Raw genomic sequence first — 23683 nt, 5'->3', positions numbered from 1 at the left:
ATGGAGTATGTGGGCGTGGCATTCGTTACGCAGGGGACCGGTCGCACAGAACTGGGTGCACTGAACCAATTCAAGCTCTATTGAAAATAGTGTAAAATCAACCAACTTTGGAGCCCCATGGCAGGCAGATGAAGTCCCTGAGGCCTCTCAAACAAAAAACAATGTGTTGTTTGGTCCAAATTTCATTTGATTTTCAATTTTTAGTAGGTTAACCGATGAATTTTTTTATTTTCAGCCCAAAACAAACTCACCCCCCCAAAAGTGAATGTTCCCAAGTCTTATCAGCGACCATTTTTCAAATGACATCCCTCAGCTTCCTGGGGCTCTTCTGATAAATTTTCAGTCACATTTTTGTCTGCTTTGCCCCCAGATGGGTGCCCCTGAATCTACAGAGATGATCCTGGGCCATACTGACACAATCACACCATTTCTTGGCCCAAACTGCACCCAGAATATTGGAAGTGGTTCATGGATGTACGGTACAGGTGCTCTAACTTATGTCCTTCCTCCATGCAGACAGTGTTCAAAATGGTATGTACATGTACTTAGCTCAGTTGAAGCATGGTTAAAGCTTGTCTTTCACCTCTGTGGCTACCGCAAATGAGTAGTTTCATTTTTGTATAATTTAAATCGTTATTCCTTTCCTGCATCAGGTGAACATCTTTTGTTCACAAGTCCACACTAGGTGTGTATGGTTAGCGCACTATGATATGTCTGGCATGCAAGCCCCACAAATCTGCTTGTGTGAGAACTACACAATTACAATCGTTGTTGTATTTAATACACGTATTGGTATTTGTCAGCCAAAGAACCAACATTCAAGGAAACAAAAACAAGAAAAAACAACCACAAGGTATTGATGCATACATTTTATTTGGATTTTCATAAGCGAAAGTTCAGTCAAAAAAACACAAAAGATACCACAGTATTCTTAACTGCAATTTATAAACCTAAAACACAAAGTGGGTCTTTATGCATATTCTTTGGATGTAAAGAAATGGAATGCTTATTTGTGAGAATCTTGGATGCAGTGGGCAAAAACTATCAAGGTAAATGACTGAAAATGAAGAACTTGGGTCTTTTTTCTTAAAATTAATCAACAATACCTGGGTAAGCTGAACATTATAAGGATTATTATTGACAAGGGAAAGCATACTTATTTCTGTGCATCTTGACATGATTGGCAAGTCAATGTTTAAGTGTACGACCATAATGAATTACCTATTCAGGTGGGTTCGTACTGCAATGCAGAGATGTCAAGTCTGATCAAATATTCTCGCTGCGAATTTGGGAATGTTGAACACATTTTAACCTGACTGAATTTTGCTGTAAATGTTCTATGACGTCAAATTCACTTGGCAATCGCCTGAAGTATGACCTGGCCTTGTATGGTGGAGTCAAAGGTTACACCTCCACTGGGGCAAGGAATGACAGAAATGCAAGACTTGAGCTCTACATTTCCAGCTTTGGTTTGTTCATCTTTTTTTCCTTTCTTGAGTAACTGTCAGATCTGATTTCTGCTTTCAATTCTCCTGATTTGGGTGAGAAGTGGACAACACCACTCATCAACTCTTATCAGGCGTCAAAATGTGCTGGTATTAGAAGTAAAAGTACGCCAAATAATTCACTTCATCAAGATGGTCTCGCATCATCTTTACCGACCAAATTATAAATAAATTTGTTAAAACAATTACGAAAGCCCACACACCGAACGTATAATTAGCCAAGCTATACCAGAAAAGTTATAATAAATATTTCAAAAAGCACATACCAGTAAAGAAGGAATGCATATAACATATAGAATTTCAAAAAAATAAAAGGAAGCTCACACAAGATACCATGCTTTGCATATTAGTATTTTAAGACAACAGTTTGGGGGTTATTTCTTTTCAAGTACTGTAACAATAAATGCCATTGTTTCCTACATCTGCATTTTTAACAGCTATTCACGGCCAACATTAAAGGTGCCAGAGAACCATTTCCAACTTCGTTCACTGATGATTTTGAACATGATTGGTAACCTACAATGTAAACTACTGTTCACGTAGAAATATTGTAAATTCTCAACCTATTTTACATACATTTTCAAATACATACACGTGGAAATACATGTGAGTCAATAAGCCTTTTGCAAGTTACATTTGAACAAAATCTGGTACACTGAGATCTTTAAATTCATGTGAACGTAACAATTTGAATCTCCAAACTAAAAACACTGTTGCTATACAACGTGATTCGGGGGTAAGCTTTTGCTTGGTTACATAAGAGACACTTTGCAACAATACACTGTTCTCAATGGATAAGAAGGGCACAAAGGAACTAGTCCATTCCAGGGATGGTGGTCGTTCTGCAAAAGCTTGCCCCGAATCACAAGGTATAGCAACAGTGTCTTCAGTCTGGGGAGTTCAAATTGTTACATTTATATGTAATCAGACAACTCTGTGTACCAGATTTGATTCAAATTTAACTTGCTAATGGCTTATTTGGGGGCAAATCATCCATTTTCACTGCTTGGACTGAAAATCAACTAATTAAATGAAGAAACTCTGGCATTAGTGGTGGGCATATTAAATTGTGAACATTACACACCATGTAATGTGTTATTATTGCATATTCATGACAAGATGACTCTTTATTCAAGGTACTTTTTTTCTTTATAAACAAAGTGCTAACTAGTATAATGAATTTCAAGGTTTAATTCAGATAGTCATAACTGAAGGTGCTAAAAAATATCTAGTATCAAAGAGTCACACAAGTTAAAATAAATTTCAACCAAGCACAGTTTAACATGAATGAATAAAAAGCTTTTTATGCATTATTACATCTCATAAGGATCTATTTATCATCTACATCACTGTGATTTGCTAGGCAATGCTTCACACTCTAAATAGTTTACAATATCCAAACAGGCACGGAACAATGGAGATATACTCCGCATGCGATAGTACAGGAAGGAGGGCTAGAGCATTCATGCTTGAGCAGTTGCTTCTCTGATGTGGACAGGCCAGGGCATCAAACGAGAAATCCTTGGGAAAGTTTTCGTTCAGTAGGGGAGATGAAATGCACCTCTTTATACGGTAACTCGGGCAACATGGACTGTGCATCTGGTGCGGTGTGATGCTTGTTCGTTTCCTAGTTTTCAAGTTTACACACCAAACAAGAGTTACAAGAGCATTTTTGCTTTTTTAATTTGTTTGAACACAATTTGTAATTTTGCAAGACTGAGTGATATGATCTTTTCCTCTCTTTTTTGTTTTTACTATCCTTTTGCAGCAAGTCTACAGGTGTGATTTTACCACGCCTGTAAATCTCCACTACTCCAAAACAAAATTGAGTCAAATGGAAAGACATCCTATAAAAACCCCTTCACTCTGCATGGTTCACTTTCTGGAAACATTACCCACAACTGACCACTGAACATCGTATCAGGACAAGCATTGGCATAGGACATCACGCTGCAAACCTACATGTAACGTGACTTGGCATCCTGTCCTGATTGGGCTAGCAGGTATGTACACCTACATGTGCACCCACACTAGAAGCAGTTTTATTACACCTGACTCTCTGCAACAACAGTTTCTAGAATGAGGAAGACCAGAGGCCGTCTGGCTGGTAGGAGTACAATAAACCCCTCGCTCAAAAGGGCAACATGAAATTATGCAAATAGGTGTTTTGCACGTGCAGAGGCACAAAAGGTAGATTTATGGTATTCCCTGACCATTAACCATATTATTTAACAAGCAGGTGCACTCGGTCAAACTGTCCAAAACAATATGAACAAAAAGCCAGCTATCCTTAGGGCAAATCATCATATTCTAACACTTACCAGACACTTGTGCTAATGTGTATTCTTTAAGTCAAGTAACATGACATCATCCGGACAGGAGGTCTTCTCACTAAATACATGTGTACAAACACATGGCAGATCAAAAGCGGTTAACGTCCAACTACTTTTTGTGTCTGTACATATAATGAAAGCACTAACTACTTCTTGTGCAGGCATAAAGATATCCAGAATGTAGTCATCCAAAGACCTAACAGTGTGACCTTCCATTCAAAAACTAGGCTGAAGATTTGTAAAACATTATCTAGGAAAATGCTAGGAATGTATGTACACTTAAAATACAGATTACACAACCTTCACTGCCAACAACTACCAAAGCTCCCTGCAGACCAATTTTGACCACAGATCACCTTGAAGCATGAAAAAGTCACAGTAGGGCAGAGGAGTATCACAGTCAAACATCTGTTGTACCTACTTCAGCCTGATTTTGGAATGTTGGGTCACAAATTCTGAATCTTCCATAAAAGCAAATTTGACGATGATAAATTGTTTAAGACATGCACAGCACGCACGTACACATTAGCTGAAGGATAACATTTCTCATGCGCCGAGCACAATTACAAACCAGTGCAAAATGTACACATTTTCATGCAGCCCAAAACTTTTCAGACACAGAATCCAGAATTGTTGAAATGGCTCTCTGTTGTTTTTACAGCTGTAAAGATAGTCTGGCTTTATGAGGAATAACTGCCATTCGAACATTCCATGGATAATGGTGAAATTCCAAACATCTTACCCTACACAATTCTTGTGATATACATGTATACAAGTACATACACAGTGCATTCAACAAGTGCTGATTGATACAGTGCATGATATTGAGCTTTTTTGGTCTCGCATCCCAACAGGGGCGCACAATCTGCTCCAACTTGGGAAACTCAAAACCCATTTATCTAAAAGTCCTTAAACACACTGGATTAAGTGTACATTTTTCATCTGCTTATTCCTATACACTCTTTACGAAACTATAATTACTGTATCAACTACATGCATAAGGATGGCAGTGTAGGAACATTTCAAATCTTCCAGAGGTGCAGTACAAATTTATAATTCTTCAGTGTGAAACACTACATACAATTGTAGATTGTAAAAAGATACAATTCACATTATTGACATCAGGGGATTAACTTCTGAACTTTCAATTCCATTTGGAAATCATTTTTGTGAATTGATTTCTTCATATTTTAAAATCCCAGTAACTTTGTTGGTATAAACAGAGTTTACTCTGGATTATTATTGCAGCACTTTAAAAATGTATTCTGTTTTAGGGTTTGGTTCTGTACCACCTGTTCAGTTCGAAATTGGTTGTAAGATCTTATTGTTTTATGTTTGTTTATTTGCTCTCATTATAAAATAAGTCCCTCTTTAAGATCTAGAGATGCAGTCAAATGGCTGTATTTATCCCTTCACTCCATTTTTACCTGAGCACCCCGACAAATTATTCCCAACAACAAATTGTGCAAACTTTGGAAACCAGTAGAGTCCCATGGCGAAATTGAAGGTTCTCTGGCTTCTGCAATAATAAACTGAATCCAACAGAATCTGCCCAGTGTTTTACAGTAGATGTTGGTAGATTGGGGCAACTGACTGGCAACTGGATTTGGGGGAGGGGAGGCTGGATGCCTTGCTAAATCCTACAAAGTCTTGTGCTGTACAGAAAACCAAATACAAATCCTGTATACTTATCCTTTTTGTGGGAATGGAGCCCTAGGTGTGTAATAGTGGTTTAGCTCTAACAGCCATGGATCCCGGATGGTTGGGGCTAATCATCATCATGTAGACACACAAGAGACTGGGGGGATGCCAGAAGGTTCCATGATCACACTACTTGTCAATGACATCATTTGCGGTTTTGTTGTTGTTCTCCTGAGGTTTGTATGAGTAGATAAGAAGAGCATCTTCATTTGATCCCCCAAGCTTCTTTGGTGGTAGCTGAAAATGAAAAAGCAAAAGACGGACAACTTTAAACCCAAGATCCATAAATTCTGGGCAACTTCATGTAAGGACTGTACTTAATTAACTATAGACTAGTTCCATCAACATTGCCCAAATGTAGGATGGTTTGGACCATTCCATGCAAGTCGACTCTGGGGCATGGTCACTCCGCCAGTTATCACTAGGCAATTTAATTCATCCGTAAATAAAAAGGGAGACATTCACATGAAAATAATAGTACGATATGTCACTGATCCTAAATGCTCCAAGAGTTGCAGCCAACGGCAAAATGTAGTTTTTTGCATGACAAATTTGTGAAATTTATCGGAATACATGTAATTATTTAAAACTCAAACAAATTTTACTTCAAATGCCTCATGACATCTGAAGTTTGCTTTGCATTTTGCATTCACATGAAGATAAAAAGGACCAAATTTCATAGTTCCACTTAACAGCACAAACATAGTACATATTATGGCAGAAAGGGCCAACAGTTGAAGGAGCATGGAGACTTCTATTCTTAAGTCACTGAATTTAAGCAACCTTTTGGCTGAGATTAAGTGTGTTTTGCTGTAGGTTCACTACTGCTAAATGGTCTCTCTGAAACAGAACAAATAGAAGGAGGCTCTGTTAGCACAAAATCCTTGACAAACAGCACAAGTTTTCATTTATTTATCCAATAACCATCAGCAGGTCTAGATAGATGTACATTAAGTACCCCGTAACTTCAAGTGCATGTGCCGTATATGCGCTGGTAATATCAAAAGCAAAACAAGGCCCTGGTGTATCAATGTATGGCAATCCTTGGTTGGTAAACTACAATTACTTGATCATAAAGCTACACGTTGTTTTACCCTCATATGGCTGGTCAAAGCATCCTCTTTTCCAAAGGAATTTAACAAATCGCTTGTCTATAACACTTGGCACGGTGTGAGGCATTCTTCCCCAGGGTTTCACAGTCCCCATTTACTATCAAGATTTGAATTTCAAATTAGCCTCAAGAGACCCTCAATATGCTGAATTGCCTTTGACAGGAACTTGTGAACATCCATCCTGGACTGACATGTATCAACTACAGCTAATGATACGAGGGGTCACAGCTAAACAGTGATGAAATTGATGAGGCGAACTGCGTCTAAGAAATAGCACGTATCGCTGGCCAACCTGCCAAATTCCTCGCCAGTGAACTGCAAACCCATTTCATGCATAGAATGGCCTGCACCTGATGCTACTTCAGCACATTACCGGCATATAACGTCACCCTGCCCAAATGTGAGACATGAATTCCTAGCAATCATCGCTATGAGCAGTCTATTATAAACCGAATACATGTCATGCGTACAATGTACCTTGATTTAAAAGATTTCACTTTCTTGCAGGGCAAGTGGCTTCGCCAACAACTGAGTTGGGGCAATAAAAATGAAACGACCTTGCATGAATTTTCTAGGTAATTCTGAACAAAAGGTGAGTTTTAAATTTCACCAAATGTTCTTTTTGTTCAAGGCTACGGTTAGAGGTTTGTATTACGCCACCACCCCAAAACAATTTTATAAACAGTCCCACATAAGCACATGTACATGTACCCATTTCTGCACATAGGAAAATGTATATGAGCACGCACAATAGAAGTTAATGAAGGGGAAGAATTTACTGCATTAGTGGGCACTAGAGTTTTCCCTCCAACAAGCTTCCATTGACAGCATCATGAACAGCCTGGAGCTAAATGTGTGTTACTGCAGGAGCATGAGGGGACCAAGACTGATGTCAATGCCTTAATGGATCAATCCCTTCCAATCATTGCGACAAGCTCCAATCCAATCCAAATAAAAAAAAAAGCCACCTCAATCTACACCTTGTAAATGACAGCATTTGTAGTGGAGCTGTCGTCAAGAGGCTAGTTTACTGAACGTGCTCCATGCAAACAAATCCACAGGAAAAAAAGCAATACATGAATATGACGACTAAGTGCTTCAAATGTACTTACTGTACATATGGAATTCAAAATCCACTTCTGCCCAAAATGGAAATTTCTATATTTCTGAGCAAAAGTGTAATCTCACGCAAGGCAGAAACGTCATTATCAAGAAAAGCATGGAAAATTTTACAAGTAAAAATCACCTTTCAGCAAGAGAGGCTGTTTTTCTACATTTAGGAGGGCAGTGGTATGGAAGTTGCATGAAACATGTTCTCAAGAGAATGTAAAATTCACTGTATGAACTCTTTAACTCCACATCTGTCAACGTTGCTTCATTCACTCTTGGTTAAAATGCACATTAGAGGTAGATCAAGTCCAAGGGATGGGCCAGAGCTTAATGGATCTGCAGGTGCATGTATGTACAGGATATTTGTCTTCAACTGCCACTGGTGACAGACCACATCTTTAACTGCTGCCATCAAGATTTAGACAACTGGTCTGGTTAGGCACAAATGCCATCATCCTTGCCACGCTGAATGGGGGCTTAATTTCCTCCCTGACACCTTTGAGGTGAAAGATGAGAAGAATGAGACACCAGGCTATGAAGTTCTGGTTTCAGCTACACATGTACACTCAACTGGTAATGTGGCCATCCACTCAACCCAAAATATTCCTGTATTTTGCAAAATGCGATGTGTTCCCACCAGGGTTGAAATAGAGCTCACAAAGTTTGACAAAGGTCAAGAATCCTGAAAAAGTCAAGGGTTCCGGTCCCACGGGAGCAACCTTGTGAAGTTTTTTCAAAGAAAGCCCAGGAAATATCACGTAGTATATCTAGACATCAGTACAAAATATTCAGCAATGTGGTAAGGTACTGGGACCTATATGGACAGGTAGGTAGATGTCCATGGTGTCCAAATTACGGAGTACTGTTTGAAACAATTTATCAAGGATGTGAATTGTGAACTACTACTTATGACTGGAATGTTCCTCTTCACATACAAGCAACTGTACCACTTTAAAAGAAAACTTTGACAAATAGCACAGGTATTGTTTAAGTTTGTTGAACATTCTGTCATTACTGTGTTCATCAACATTACTGTAGCCCAGAATTTTGCCCGCGAGTATCATTTTACCATTGGTGTATCCAGTGTAGGGGGATAAACAAATACTTGCATACTGCATTTCAGCCAAATGAAAACAAGCCGTCAAGCATGTGCAACGTGTTTTGATTTATGCGGGCTTGCTTCCCGCCACGAGCACGCACTGAGCAAAATCCACTTCTTGCAGGTGTTTGGAAGTAATGGGGTCCTTTGAAGTTTGAACAAAAAATATTGGAGCGTGATACATGTGCAGACGTCAATAACGGACATGCCTGTGTGTACAGTGAGTGGACTTTGGAAAGGAAAATAATGTTGTGGCGTCTGTACACCAGGTGTTTCCCAGGCCCCTTTGAATAGCAAGTTCAAATAAAGACACACAATGCTGTAACTGGATTGAGTGCTGAATTCTCTAGGAACAAGTTTATAATATGTAATATGTGACCCACTATTCCCATAACCAAGGCTGAGGTAGGTGATTTTGATGTATGGCAACTTCTCTCTCCAAAAGTGATCCAACGGAAAAAACTGCCAAAACCTACAGTGTCCTTGCACGCCATGTGCTCTTGTTGACTCTTAATTTCAAGAGATGCAGGGCATCCACATCGACTCTCTTGAACTTGAGATGGGCCTGCATACATCTACATGTACATAAAATTTGTGCAAGAAACAACGCCATCTTGAAGAAACGTCACCTGCCCAGGCCCCTAGTTTGGTCCTGCCAAGGTGCCCGTACATGTAACAGCTACATGTACCAATTTTGGTCACTGTATCCACAGACCATTTACCCGAGCTGTATCAGCCCTAAATGACTTTCATGAAGGCAGGATCGTACTTCAGGTGAACGTAAAAGCAAAGCAAATTTGACTCCAGGAACGATTTGCGGCAACATTTTGCGCGAGTTGAAATGCATTCAAATTTTGCATATTTGCAGGGCCAATATTTAACACCACATCACAAATTCGTGTTGGGCCCTGACGCATAATTCAATCAACTCAAATACACCTATACATTCCTACGTTGTGCATCCCTATTTCCCAGTGGCAAGAAACCACTGAGGAAGCCCATCGGCACTTGTGTTAAATTGTTTTACATTGTAGTTATTCTTTCCTGATGAATCTCTTATTAAACCAAAGAATGCTAAAGGAAGTTTCACGCGAACCAGAGGCTAATGGTACTTAAGTGACACAACTTTAATTCACTGGTAATTGCCATTTTAACATCAAACAATTATTTGGACAACAGCAAACTCCAAGCCCTACTTATCAAAATCAATATTTCTCTCAGTGGAACACTCCCCTAAGAAATACTAAAGCTCAACAAAAAGGGCAGTGAATAATTCATTTGTTTCACAGGTTATCAGATAGTAACTATGATACACGCACCCAGTGGCCATTCATTTTTTTATACTGTAAAGGTGAGATTCTTCACTCTTCAAATACATGTATTTGCTGTGGAACAAAAATGCTTCAATGCACAAGAAAGTGGCATTTCAATATCGGACTATCAACTTTTGTGGCAACAAATCTGCACACAAATGAATCAGGAGATCCATCCCTTTGCACGCAAATAAAGAAAAGAAACGAAAAAGATGAGTCTGTGTAGTGTTGTACAGTTCTAAGTCACTGGAGACTACTGTAAAATGCAGAGCACGACGCACGTACATGTACCTGTAGGCCCTCACACACTAGGCACGAACGGATTAAATGGCGGATCTCTTTGATGGGATGCACTAGGGCTGCAGCTTCAAGAAGTGTTGCTGCACAGCTGTAAATGTTTCCTGCATAGATGGGAGGCTTGTGATGAATACCATGGAGTCTGCCTCACAGCTCTAAGTCAATACTGTTCATGTACAGTATGTTTGCTCTATCTTGTCAAATCAAGTGGTGTGGAAAATCTATTGACAAAAAAACGAAAGTCTGCCTCTTTATGCAGAAGTACATGTATGTGTGTGTGTACATGTAAATGCCAGTTTGATGATACAAGAATTTGTTTTTATTCCTTAAAACGTTTTTCCCTGACATATTTTCATTTTATTCAGAATCACTTCAAGATCAACAGTCTATGCAACTATTCAAGCCTAGCTTACTAGCTCAGTTCTTCTAGCTAGTAGACGTGAATGTGAACTTCTAGCAATTTTTCTGTTTGTGGATCGCACAGACATGTACAGGTATTTGTGCCATTTTCAGAATTATTCTTCAGTGTTTTTAAAGGTTAAGTTATTCCAATGGAAGGCAAAATATTTTTCCAGCAAGGCGAATTTCTATGCGTGCCATCCAACATGCTTTGTAGATCGAGAGGATATGGCACCAAAGGCTTCATATGAACTAATCTGACTTGCTGATGGCAGTATCTGTCACAAGTAATCTTGTCTACTGTTATCACACCATGTAAGTGTATAGGATGCACAGACTTAGCACTGCAGTGGTGTGCTGGTACATATATCCTAGAATTTTAATTTGAAGAAATTCTTGTCTGACATTTACAGTGGAGGGGTTCAGACTGCTGAATTATGGCAGGCTACCGTACACCGAGAAAATGCCCCACCTCGAGTTTGTGGAGCCTGCTCAGATTGAGAAAGGATCGACTGACTTGTGCCAAGACTCTTTTGGATTTTTCTTTGCTGCCCCTGACTGGAGCACCGAGTACATCTGGCAGGTTGTACGCAAGTCACCCTTTCCCAGACGAAGGCCGGTGCTACAGGGAAACTAAACCTGCTTCTGAGGGATTAGACAGATTTTCACGTTTTGCTAAAAATAGACTAGATTGGACAAACAAGTTGTCTCAGCACTTTGAAGGTGAACTGACTTACAGTGACTGTTTAAGGTTCTTAAAACTTAACAACAGAAAAATCTGAGAAAGCAATCTTCAAGCGGAATTGAAGTGGGTTGGATCGAAGTGCTGTTTGTATGGCTCATGAGACCGTGAGCTCCAAGCCTCAAAATACTTAATTATTAAATGACTAGCTATTTTTGTGGATTTTTTTTTCAAAATAACATGTTCAACTTGGTTTACTTCTGGTGCACAGAGACTCTTTTTTCCTCACTAACAAATTTGGAACGAGGGAAAAAATATCTTCTTTCGTTCTATTAATTGTGTTGTGCATGCAAGACTGCGAAGGAAAATCATGAGATACTGAGTTTTATCTGAATATTTTTCTGAGTCGGGAACTGCACTGCTTGCTTTGTGAGGCATATAATCATCTGTTTCGATTTGGTAAGCATATCACATGCCTGTTTGTAGATAGTTTCAATTTTTATTGGAAGCAACTAACTTGATTAAGTCCCTTCAAGGTCCTTGGTGCACTCAATCAATCATACCATTTCAGTTCAGCAAACCAGGATGAGAAAATCTTGGTCAATATTGCAGAGGATCTGCACAAGACTCAGTGGGTAAATTTATTGGTTCCGTGTCTGCACAAACAACACGGCAGCTATGGGATGGTGACTCCTGATGTGCCGCGATAATAAAAAATAAAAACACACCGGTAAGAGGTTTCTCTCCTGTGTTTGATTCAAATGAGTCCTACTACATGTACATGTATAATGCGCTCATGATGTTTACATCAGCACTTTACACCATCATTACCTCTGGTACGGAATATTTTATCATCTGGGAATATTTTCCAGGGGGAGTCGGTCTGGAGATTTTTTTTAATATCTCACTTTTGCCGGCAAGCGGAAACTCACTACATTGTTTACAATAGTATTGTTGCACTAATTTCATTTATTTTTTTATTATTTCCTCCATTCCCCCCCTCCCATTTTGTTTACTCAAAGCAGGGTTTTCCAACTCCCCCCCCCCCGATCTGCCACCTGCACCTTCAGATTAAATCCTATCGGTAGCTTTTCTTTTCTTTCTTTTTTTACAATTTCAGAGCATGTGATGTACATGCATGTATACCGTACATGTACATGCATAAATAAAACATTGGTGTGTGAAAATTTAGACGTCCATAATCTTGGGCATTCTTCAGGCCTTTCACATTTGGCTCAGAAGCAAACACAAACATGAATTTGTGACATCAAATCAAACACTCGTGCTACAAATGGTTTGACACAATTTTGCTGCTTTCGCACTTGCCTGAAGTAGTATGAATCCGCCTTTACACTGAACACTGCACCAGCATTTGTTCTTATTGAATTACAGTCCTGTAACATATATTAAATGTTACTTCATAAGCCAACCATGAGGATAACCCTCTACTAATGGACATTTAATGATGCAGCCTCCAGGTCTGAGACAGTAATCTGGTTTTCCAATGCCAGTTGCTGTAATTTACGGGTACATCGTTTGTTATGTATTTGCTAAGCCATTTCTTCACTAACTGCTGTCCCCATGACTACACGTACATACTGTACATGTGCATCAGGTACATACCGATATGTGGTACAGAACATGTACTGTACATGCAGCTTATGGCAGTTGGTAGGCTGTGACGATGTAATATCCTGTATACAGTGCCTGTTACCAGTACATCATGTACATGTACAACACAGGAGTCGACACAGGGATTTGTTTCTTACCCGTCTATACGAATTCTGAGATCTATGCCATGGAAACTGTTCAGCATGCACAATCATGCATGGAGTGCAGCCTGGTTTCACTGCACTTTTCATTTCAACCAAGGCAGGGTGTACACCTGTACATGCATCAGTACCTGTATTTATGAACATATACACAATGTATCCACTACCAGTAGGTGCACCTGTGTTCGGGCTATTATAATTGTAAATGAGAACAGAACCAAATTACATACATGTACACTTTACCAGCACGCGCAAACATACGAACCATTCCATAATACAGTACTTCAGTGACAACAGCACAGTAGAAGCAATAATACTCATTTTCCAACAACAGAATTACGGTAATTACTTTACAATTTTGCTGCAGACTGTGTATATGTACTGGTACATGTAGCCACAATGCATTTCTTAAGTGCATTCAGTCTTTTATTCTAGAATGAGCTCATGGAATGCCCAAATTGACAGGTGCAGAGAAGAGAATCGCAAGATGCAGGTCAACTTGAGTACTAGAGTCCTTTAAAGATCTCTTAAAATGAGACTAAATTCCACAATTAATGACACGGAATGATCTGGCATCCAATAAACTGGAAACCACGAAGTGGGTAATATCAGTTCCTATTCACATCATCAGTGACACCGGTCTGCTCTCAGCATTGTGTAGCAACCACCTGTGACATTGACACAACTGTTGCATTCACAGTCAAACTTGACCCATAAAAAAGTCCATTCTGATAGGAGGGGATTGTGTTGGATGGATGATAAATGGTTCTTTCAAGTGTGCAAATAACGGATTGCACGTTGCAGGATTTTAGGAGACAGGGTTTTTGTTGCAAAATATAACCTCACTAGAAATCGGTTCAGCAATACCCAGGAGCTATACATTGTAAAATGAGGTTGAACACTTTTCTGGAGACAAACATACTGGTACATGTACTGTACAATCCCAGATTCTACTCTCAAGACTACTGAACTATAAACACTGAATGACAGAATCATGACAGTGTACATGTATGCATATGTTTGGCATTAAAATAAACATGTACTCCTTGCTTGAAACAAAATTTGGGGGGGGGGAATGATGCAATAAAAAGTTTACCTTTTTACTGGTGTGTGCATCATTGCATGTCTAGTGGGCATGCACCATGCAATTCACAAAAATATGTCACCATCAATCTGTCAACATTTTTACTGCCCAATGTGCTTTTTTGACTTCCTCCCTAGTGTACATGTGCCAGTATTTAAGGCTCCCCGGCCTCTTCAGTAAACTTACTGGTGTGCTCATGGTACCATACATGGGAGAAAAAACAATTGTGAGCAGAGAGTTTTCCCTGAAGTTCCACTTTTCCCCAGAACAGTGAAATTTGGGGGCAGGGGCAGGGGGAGACAGATCAGGTAGGGAAATAATGTCAATACCTGGCCCCGTGGAGACAGGCAACAGCTTCCTACAATATAGCTTCTGAGATTTCACTGGTTACCATGCACTGTACTGAGTACCAATATTACTCCCTGCACACCTTTATGTGCTTGCACAAACCTTTGAATCAAAACTCACCAAGCATGCATACTGAGGCAAGACTCCACCTTAACTTCAAGGCCATTTCACAGCTACCAGTGAACAACTGAGCTTCAGGCAGTATCAGGTGGAATAGGATGGGAGGGCTTGCCAATTCGGAGGCATGTAATACATGTGTACATGTACATATTATAACATGCATGAACGTGTACATACTGGTATACTCGTACATGTCCTTAGCATGGTGCCCAACAGGACAGTTCAAAACAGCTAAGGTTGAAACACGATTTGCCAAATAATACATGTACTACTGCAGTACATCCAGGGCTGTCGTACCCGGTGTTTGCAGCCCTGAGGACTAGACAGTACACTTTAGCTGTGCACAGGGACTTGTTTATTTTGACAAAAAGTGGCTGATGAAAAGGCAGGTGGGTCCTGTGCATCTACAGGGTTCAAGACCAACCCTTACAGGGCCCTGTGGGTATTAAACAGTGGCCCATGCCTAATTTCTGTGTATACATCAGTCTGGTTTCCAAATTAGGTCATGTACACAAATTAGGAGGTCCTGGGTTGGCTAGGGACATATTTGCTCCCAGTGAGTGTAAATATTTGTTGGTCTAGGCTGGTACAGAAGGAACCATGAATGCTTTATAGGGACACATCTGTGATGAGAAACAGATGGCAGTTGTCCAGACCAGACAATGTTTGCAGAGCTAATTTTCTGGCGTTAAAAATGTGTACCTTCCATTGTATCAATCCTGAATCAAATAAAATCATACTTCCCACAAATGAAAAACTGGAATCTCTCCTCCACCTCTTCTCGGCATGTTTGGCATGGTCCTTCCCAAATCCTCTAAAATCCCACACTGAGCAGAAAAAATGAATGGCAAGCTCTCTGTTCCTTCACTTTAACTCAAAGCATTTTAAAAGCATGGTTGCAATTTATTTTCAACGGTTGGGTCAAATCAAGAAAAAAAAAGAACTTATCATTTCCAGATACCCAAACCAACCCAAACTCAAACTCATTTCTTTTGTTCAAAAAAAAATAACAAATGGCAGCTTTTAATGCCAACCAAGTACATGTATGTGCATGTACATGTACACTGTACCTGTTTGTGTACATGTCATCCTGTACTTTCAGCCTAAAAAATGGCTTGATTTTGTGCATTTGTGCCCATAGCAATCTTTTTACATATATGTACTTTCCATATTCGGCTAATTCAGACCTGATACTACGACATGTACATTCAATGTAGTTTAGTGTATCTACTGGTAACTGCATCATTTGTGAATGGTTACAAATTATAAAAACATAAATTACTTGACCATCATTACACCTAACGGTTTTGGCTCGAAAAATGAAACAAGCATAATAAAACATGTTAAATACACAACTACATGATTCTATGTGAACCTCTACCCTAATTATAATTTTTTTAATCTAATAGGAAACGCTGACACCATTTTTTACCTAAAGCCCTGTGTCACGCGACGGACCCTGGTCGCTGCTTTCCTCAGCCCACCAAATTCTCAGTCCTACAAAATCCTTCCGCATACCGTGATGGATATGTTTTTAATTGGGTTCAGGACTTTGCAACTTACTGGGGTACATGTAAACACTGCCACTATCAATGCTGCAAACATTCATCTAATTAATGTACTGAATGAGTCACTGGGTTTCTGCAAAGTTCTCTTTCATTCTTTCAAAATTCAGGAAGCTTCTACATGTAGGTCCGAAAACAGCAAAGGTTACGGGGTTACATCATTACTTCCCTTTGGAGGTCTTTATCAATCAATTCAATACTTCCTGTCATTTTGGGAAGAAATGTTGAACTTTGACATCCTGGGCAAAAAAGAATGTATTCAGTTTCAAAGACTAAACAGAGCACAGCATGGTGTACATGTACATGCATACGTGCTTCCTTTGTTTCAAATGAGGAAAAAATCAAGGTTACAGCAATGGAATTCAGTGACTGATATGATATTTACATAGAAAATTACTCTATTTTTTCAACTGATAAATTTCTGTTTGCTATCAAAACCAACATAAATTACTAACTATACTCAAAGTACATGTATACTTGATTCTACACTTACATGAACATGTAATGTTGAAAGAAGCATACATGTACATTGTACATATACAGAATGCATCAAACAATATGCTGGTATACATGTAGTTGTTTTCTGAACAATATAAAACCAAGTTCGTTTACTTGCTGAATGTGAGTTGTTTTGATATGCAGATAAATTTTAATTTTCTCAACTTAAGATGCAAAAACTCTTTTTTTTTTGTACTTTTCTTTCATGCAGGATTTCAAAATTTTTGCTGGTATGGGGCACTGACACCTTGGACATTAATAAAACAATAGAACAAAGTTGGGTCATCCTCTGGTAGTGGTAACTTTTCAACCTGAACCGAACTGCAAGTGAACCAAAAATTGGAAAATGCGGGTACAATAAAATGTAAGGGAACAGCATCCTTGAACTCTAAAATACGGTATAACATTGCCAAAATCCAACACTTGGTTTTGTTTGATTTTGATGGAGAAAGGACCACACAGCCCTTGAAACATTATTTTATATAGGCCTTGACTCTTCTATTTTCTTTTTAAGTTTGGAGATTCAAGGACAATTTCTACAAAAAATGACTGAAGCTTAAAATTACATGTAACTTTGTAAGGTCATTGAGCAGCCCAGACAGTTTATCGTCACATTAATTATAGTTATTCTGAGATGTGTTACATTATTTCCCAAACTAACTCATAAATGAAATGATCACAACTGATGATCAATCCTGAATTTCTCCAACCAGATTACTGGACTTGAATGCTAAGTTGGATTCTTGCAAACGTGGTACAATGCTTCTAATTCATGTCCATAATATTAAGATGAAAGCCCTATGGTGCAAGCACAAGATATCCTTACATGTGTGGTCACGCACAATGTCCTTTTTGTAATTTGTCTAGGCTTATGCAACCTGATATTCCACAAACAAACAATGTGCATAGTACATTTACATGTAGACCCTTGTTACTTTTTATTTGCAGGGATCCCATTTCTGTCAAGCCTAATGCACTGAGTACCATCAGAATGATCAGGGTCTCCTGTAACAAGGATTGTATGACTACATGTTCGACAAATGCCACAGGAGATGCACTTCATCCACTTTTGGCCTACTGGTTTACACACTATACCCAGACATGCCAGAGGCAAGACAGGGCAAGTTCTCATCACTGCAATCACTTGCTCCAGCATTAACCATCTTAACAAGCCAGATATGTATTGTGGCCAGTTCCTGTATTTCTGTAGAAAGAACTTGCAGGGTAACTGTAAGCATCATTAGGGGAGCAAATGGGGAAGTGAAAGAAATTAATAAAAATCACAAATCTGCTTGAAATAAAAAAATCATAACTCAAAGTGGTCCCCCCCAAAGAATACTGTGAGCAATTCTATTGAGTATATATGCAGAATTGACCCTGATGTTGAAATACATCATACATTTGCTGCCTACATGCACTCTTGTTCACATCGCACATTACTGTACTTTCCCTGCACTTTTTTCCTTTTACAGAGTCAACTCTTGACCAAGAAGGTCACTGCCCGTGAGAGATTTACATACTGGTACCTGTACATCAAGGCAGGCACAATCTCCAGTGGTTACTTATAATTGAAGTTAAAGACCAATCCGGTGACAAGAATCAAGAGCTATTACTGCAGTGGCCCCATGCGCCTGTACAAATGAGATGCACATTGAAATGTTTCCTCAGCCAATGGAGGCACGCTGCTAACCAAAATCACGCATGCGTTAAGTTTAGGAATGCACGCCTGAATGGCAGGGACACTACAAGTAACGGTGTCAGCGAATCGGTCTTTATGTTATACATTACAGGTATTACATGTACACATAAACAAGTACAATGTAGATGTACGTTGTACGTACATGTTGTACTACATGTACATGTACAAGCGGTGCAATATCACAAGATTAAGATCTCAAGATCTTTGCAGAATTGGTCAACATGCCAGTATTTTGTTGACAATAGACCTACAACATAATGACGTAATGCAGTGTTTACCACAGTGCATTGTGGGTGAAAGGTGGGGATGTTGCAGGAACGTTATGTGTATTAACGTATATTGCATGTGTATCGATCTGACACGAAAAAAAAGAAAGAAAAAAATCCTGATTATTGTCCGAAATGGTCCATGTGAACTGTTGTGTTCCATTGTGTTTATCAAGTACTCAACGAACGCCAGAGCTGTTTTTTTTTTAACTTCCAAGGGACCGCAAAAGGCGACAGATTTGGATAAGTTCCGTGAGAAATAAGGCCATCACAGTGAAGTCCACGTGGACCAACCTCTTTATGAAGTCTACATTTTGTAGGCAGAGACAAAACTTACGATATACTGGATCCAACGATTTTCCCCGTGGACAAGTGAGTGGGGGAGGTTGTTTCCAGGCACGGAAACGGAACTTATCCAAATCTGTCGCCTTTTGCGGTCCCGTGGAAGTTGAAAAAAGGCAGCTCTGGCGTTTGTTGAGTGCTTGATAAACACAATGGAACACAGCAGTTCACATGGACTATTTCGGATGATAATCGGGATTTTTTTATTTTTTATTTTTTCGTGTGAGGTCGATACACACGCCATATAGTATACGTTACACATAACGTGTCACGTCGACGCGTTCCTGCAACATCCCCACCTTTCACCCAAAATGCACCGCGGTAAACACTGCATTACGTCATTATGTTGTAGGTCTATTCTACCATCAGCTGATCACCTTTTCTGTCTACATGTACATGTATTCAGTAATTCACAGATTAACTACACTGTAAAGAACGGACCATCAATCAAACTACATGTACAGTATGTCCAAACGGAATATCCAACAATGGCTCCAAATGTTCAGTTTGTGTGGGTTTATGACTATATTATCAAGCATTATGTTTGACTCTTTCAAATGTTGTATACAACAAAAATATACTGGTACACAAACATTGCACATGGCATCCTAAATTTCGTTTCCTTCTGTTGTTCATTAAAAAAAAATGCAAGACAGATTCTTAGTTAATTACATGTACATGTATCTGTTATCTATGGAGTGTGCCAGAGACACTTTGTTTTGAAACAAATTTACCGATAATGGAACCTACAAAATGTACTGGTACACAAACATTGCACATGGCATCCTAAATTTCGTTTCCTTCTGTTGTTCAGTTAGAAAATGCAAGACAGATTCTAAGTTAATTATTTGTTATGTATGGAGAGTGCTAGAGACAGTTTGTTTTGAAACAAATTTACCGATAATAAAACCTACTTTTCACCCCATGGAGCAACCTGATTCATGTACAGTGAAAAACACACCCAAAAGAACATGTTGCATTAACATGATTGCACTCCATGGATCAAATGTTAAAAGCCCCTGATATCCAGAATCCGACAGGAATTCCACAGTGCCCAAGGCACAACAGCAAACATACACAGGAGACCCAACATGAAAGGCTTCAACCCCTCTCTTCTAAGCCCTTCACGAGGTGCTGAAGAATGTCCAAATACATGCAGTCTCCTCATCAGTCAATCTGGGCTGAGCACTTCAGATACAGAAATCACAGACCAGGCAGGAGAGAATGGTATTAGTGTGGGAAGGTGGAGGAAAATGCCAACTCTGCCTTCCAGTAGCTACTTGTACACAATGGGGCCTGGTGTTTGGAGCAGAGCTTAAAGTGCCATTGAGCACTTCGGGTAGTTTGCACTCTGGGGATTAAGGGTTCCCCAACTCATGAGGACACGCACCCTGAATCTAGCCAACTCAATTTAAGAACACAAGTTAGTTTCCATACATGTAAGACTGTGTTGATATGAATGTCAAGCGGTGTGTACATGCATGGAAGTTATGTAGACAGGTATACATGCATAAATGGCAGGCACACAAACAAGTTTATATTTTGCCCGTGGCATCACAGCCAGATAGGGGTGTTTTTGGCTGTCACTGGCACAAGAAAGGATTTTGTCTGCCCTGCATCAGGTGACAACATGCATGCACTACAGTCATCACACATGTACTTCAGAACTTGTAAATTGTAGAATCTATCTGTACAGGTAATGGTGCGCCGACCTTTGACAATCAAACTGAACATGTACTGTATGCAGGTTGTGAATTGCTGAAAATAAATTCCACACCAATGTATGGAACTTCTGACATCAACCTGAACACACGTGTACATGTAAATGAGAACAACACATCATGGGGAGAAATATAATAATACTGAATGATAAGGGTAAATAAACCACAGAAGCAGACACAACCTGACCCACAGAGAATCAAAGTACATGTATGCTTCACTGCAAGATAACTCTCATATCATGACTTTGATTTTGAAGTCAGGGCAAGGCCCCTTACTTTTAAATGACCAACCCTGAACACACTGGATACTTCAGTTTATTCCATCCTCTCCACTCGTAATTGAGTCCATGCTTTGATTGTTCTCGGACACAACAGCTCTCTTCACAAGACAGGTTTGGGGAGTTGGTAACAGCCATTGTAAAAAAAACAAATACTGACATTCCATTCCATTGAATGAATCACATCAAAGCACACAGGAGAATGCACTGTGCAATGTGGTTAGCAGCAATACAATTGTGGTCAGCGACACAGAGCCTGCACTATGCAGTGAATACCGTAAAATACTCACGGGAATATAAATTGTGAACTGAAATCTTAAAGTTGAATCCCTATACAAAACACATGCAAACGCATGTTAATTTACCACTGCATCAATAAATTTTGCAAGCAATTGTTCTGTTAAGTTTTAAATTTCCAATTTTCATAAAAGCACCCTAGTAATGAATTGTGATGGTGGACTAGCTTATCAAACAAGTTACAATTGAAGTTTTGCAATCAATATTACTTGTACATACATGTACACTAGGTCATTTGAATAAAATTTTGGGGTTTTCAATATTTACCCTGTTTAAATGCAGTTAAATATCCAGCTATCACCCTTCCAAGTCTCCAGAAGTCCAACTGTCAAACTCACCGTTATTCTGCTGCATCTGAACACATCCAACTGTGCTGGCATCTGCAGCTTCTTTGCCTCCTTCGGGAATGCCACAACTGTGGTGATGTCCAGCACTTCGTCTGGCTTGTCAAAGAGGTCAGAGTTCAGAGGTCGGTTCGGGGCAGGCCGGATCTTGGCTGAGGCCCAGCAGACGGGGAGAGCGAAGAGTGGGTGCAGCGTCAGGTAGCCCACATTGAAGACCTCCTGCAGCTCGACGACAAAGGACTCCTCATCGGCGATGTTCTTCTTGGTCAGGATGAGGCCGGACTGCTCCACGGTGCGTTCCAGCTCCTCAGCTGGGGGTGGGCTAGTAGAGGCAGTTGTCATCTCAGATTCTGGTTGTGGTGAGGTGGTCAGTGTAATGTACATTCAAGAGTACTTTGGGGATGCCACTGATTCAGTCCCCTTTGATGTATGCATTCAGCTGCTCTGCACTCTCACAAAATTCAACCCTTTACTCTCCACGGTGCAACCAGTTTTGGAAATCTGAAATAGTCAGTTTGAGAAAGGAGTTATCCACTAGGGAGACTGTCGCCATTTTCATTGAGAGGAAAAGAAAGAAATGGCAAACCTACATGTTATGAAATCTTCAAGATCCATTTTTTTTTTATCTGGTACTTGGGCAACAAATACATTAAATGTGTGGCATCAGTTTGGTTTATACATGAACATGCAACTACCGGTATGCTTAACTGTTAATGCAGGAAATATAAACAGTAATTAGATTTTACACACCCACACAGAACAGATCTTTCGCGGAAAAAAAAATGGGGAGGAACTTCACAGAGACATCAGAGGCAATTGCCTTGGTGCCCCTGGTCTTTGCCTCATCAATGCCCAGTGAAATGTCCCCATACTAGACCGTAGACAAGTTGATTTTCTAAAACAAGTGCACTTTGCAAATAAGAAATTGCTTTGCCCTGTCAAGAACGAAGTTCCTGCCCTGAAAAAATGGTCTAGGCCTAACACTTTCCCAGACCCTGGCTCGAAGCATCTCTTCAACCGTATCACGGTTACTGTAAATGTGGCAATAGCGTATATAAGTTTATGAGTTTTCTAAACTGAATGATAAAACGGCAAGATAAACACTACAATGTGTGTAATGTCTTTACGTGTGCACTTTAATAACCATAACGGAACGTATTTGCAAACGAACCAAACAAGTGGTTTAACTCTGCTTCATTGAATCGCCAACCAACCCATGCCTAACGTTAGTCAGTGCACCGTGACACGATGTTTTATCTTCAATTTTTTAAGAATCCACTTACCACGACGCAAACAGCACTGACTCACACGGCGTTAACTTGAAATATGCAAGTACAATGATAAAGGCTAAAGACCAAAAACACACACCCAAACTGTGCGATGTTCAGCTTTGGACTGGCCTGGGCACGGCAGGACTATGCAATCATGTATGTACATGAAGTATATACGTGCATACGACCTAGGCCTACCGTTGCCACGAAAGTACAGCGGCACACCGGTGCGGTAAAAATGCACACGTAACGTACCTGCAGTGCTGGCTTTGCAGAGTCCACGACAATTACTGCAAAAAGACTGAGGGCGTCATCACCTAGCAGTTGATGACCGATGTAGCCTTCTGATCACTGACGTGCAGACGGGATTCCCTCATCCAATGACACTGACGGGAAGTTTTCGTCAATTTCGATTGGCTGATAAGCGGCAGTTGATCAGCCATCGTAACTTCACTGATTGGTTGTTGCTTAATTTGAGGTCGAGTGGGAATCGCCACAAGTTAAACCGGTCAAAATCTAATCGTAAG

The 23683-nt window shown here is 39.8% G+C and overlaps 1 protein-coding gene and 1 long non-coding RNA gene across 4 annotated transcripts; one reads left to right on the top strand and one right to left on the bottom strand.

Annotated features, from left to right (window-relative positions):
• Positions 1-57: 57 nt before the first annotated feature.
• On the top strand, positions 58-12279 carry LOC110986783 (uncharacterized). The gene is made up of 3 exons (XR_002599190.2): positions 58-531; positions 10836-10964; positions 11283-12279. It is a non-coding gene; the product is annotated as an uncharacterized LOC110986783 (long non-coding RNA).
• Positions 855-23490, bottom strand: LOC110986782 (uncharacterized). Of its 3 annotated transcripts, XR_015425193.1 has the most exons (4): positions 23169-23395; positions 21880-22386; positions 3827-5776; positions 855-3132 (listed from the first exon to the last, which is right to left on the bottom strand). XR_015425193.1 is itself a non-coding variant. In XM_087136640.1 (3 exons), the coding sequence occupies exons 2-3, from the start codon at positions 22267-22269 to the stop codon at positions 5669-5671; spliced, it is 498 nt and encodes a 165-aa protein (XP_086992766.1). In that variant the 5' UTR covers positions 22270-22386; positions 23412-23490; the 3' UTR covers positions 855-5668. The 3 variants fall into 3 exon arrangements, 2 of the variants coding, with proteins under 2 accessions (XP_086992766.1, XP_022104668.1); XM_087136640.1 differs by lacking the exon at positions 23169-23395 and adding an exon at positions 23412-23490 and having other exon boundaries at positions 855-5776; XM_022248976.2 differs by having other exon boundaries at positions 855-5776.
• Between the last annotated feature and the right edge of the window lie 193 nt (positions 23491-23683).

The sequence above is a fragment of the Acanthaster planci genome, linkage group LG05 (genome assembly GCF_054643075.1).
Source record: "Acanthaster planci isolate LZ-2023a linkage group LG05, COTS_SCS, whole genome shotgun sequence".
Classification (NCBI taxonomy): Eukaryota; Metazoa; Echinodermata; class Asteroidea; order Valvatida; family Acanthasteridae; genus Acanthaster; species Acanthaster planci.
This window is presented reverse-complemented; position numbering and strand designations above follow the sequence as displayed.

Coding starts and splice junctions, on each gene's coding strand:
- LOC110986782 (XM_087136640.1), bottom strand. CDS start 22,269: ATGTACATTACACTGACCACCTCACCACAACCAGAATCTGAGATGACA. Junction 5,777..21,879: donor TCAGATGCAGCAGAATAACG/GTGAGTTTGACA, acceptor TTTCATTTTCAG/CTACCACCAAAGAAGCTTGG.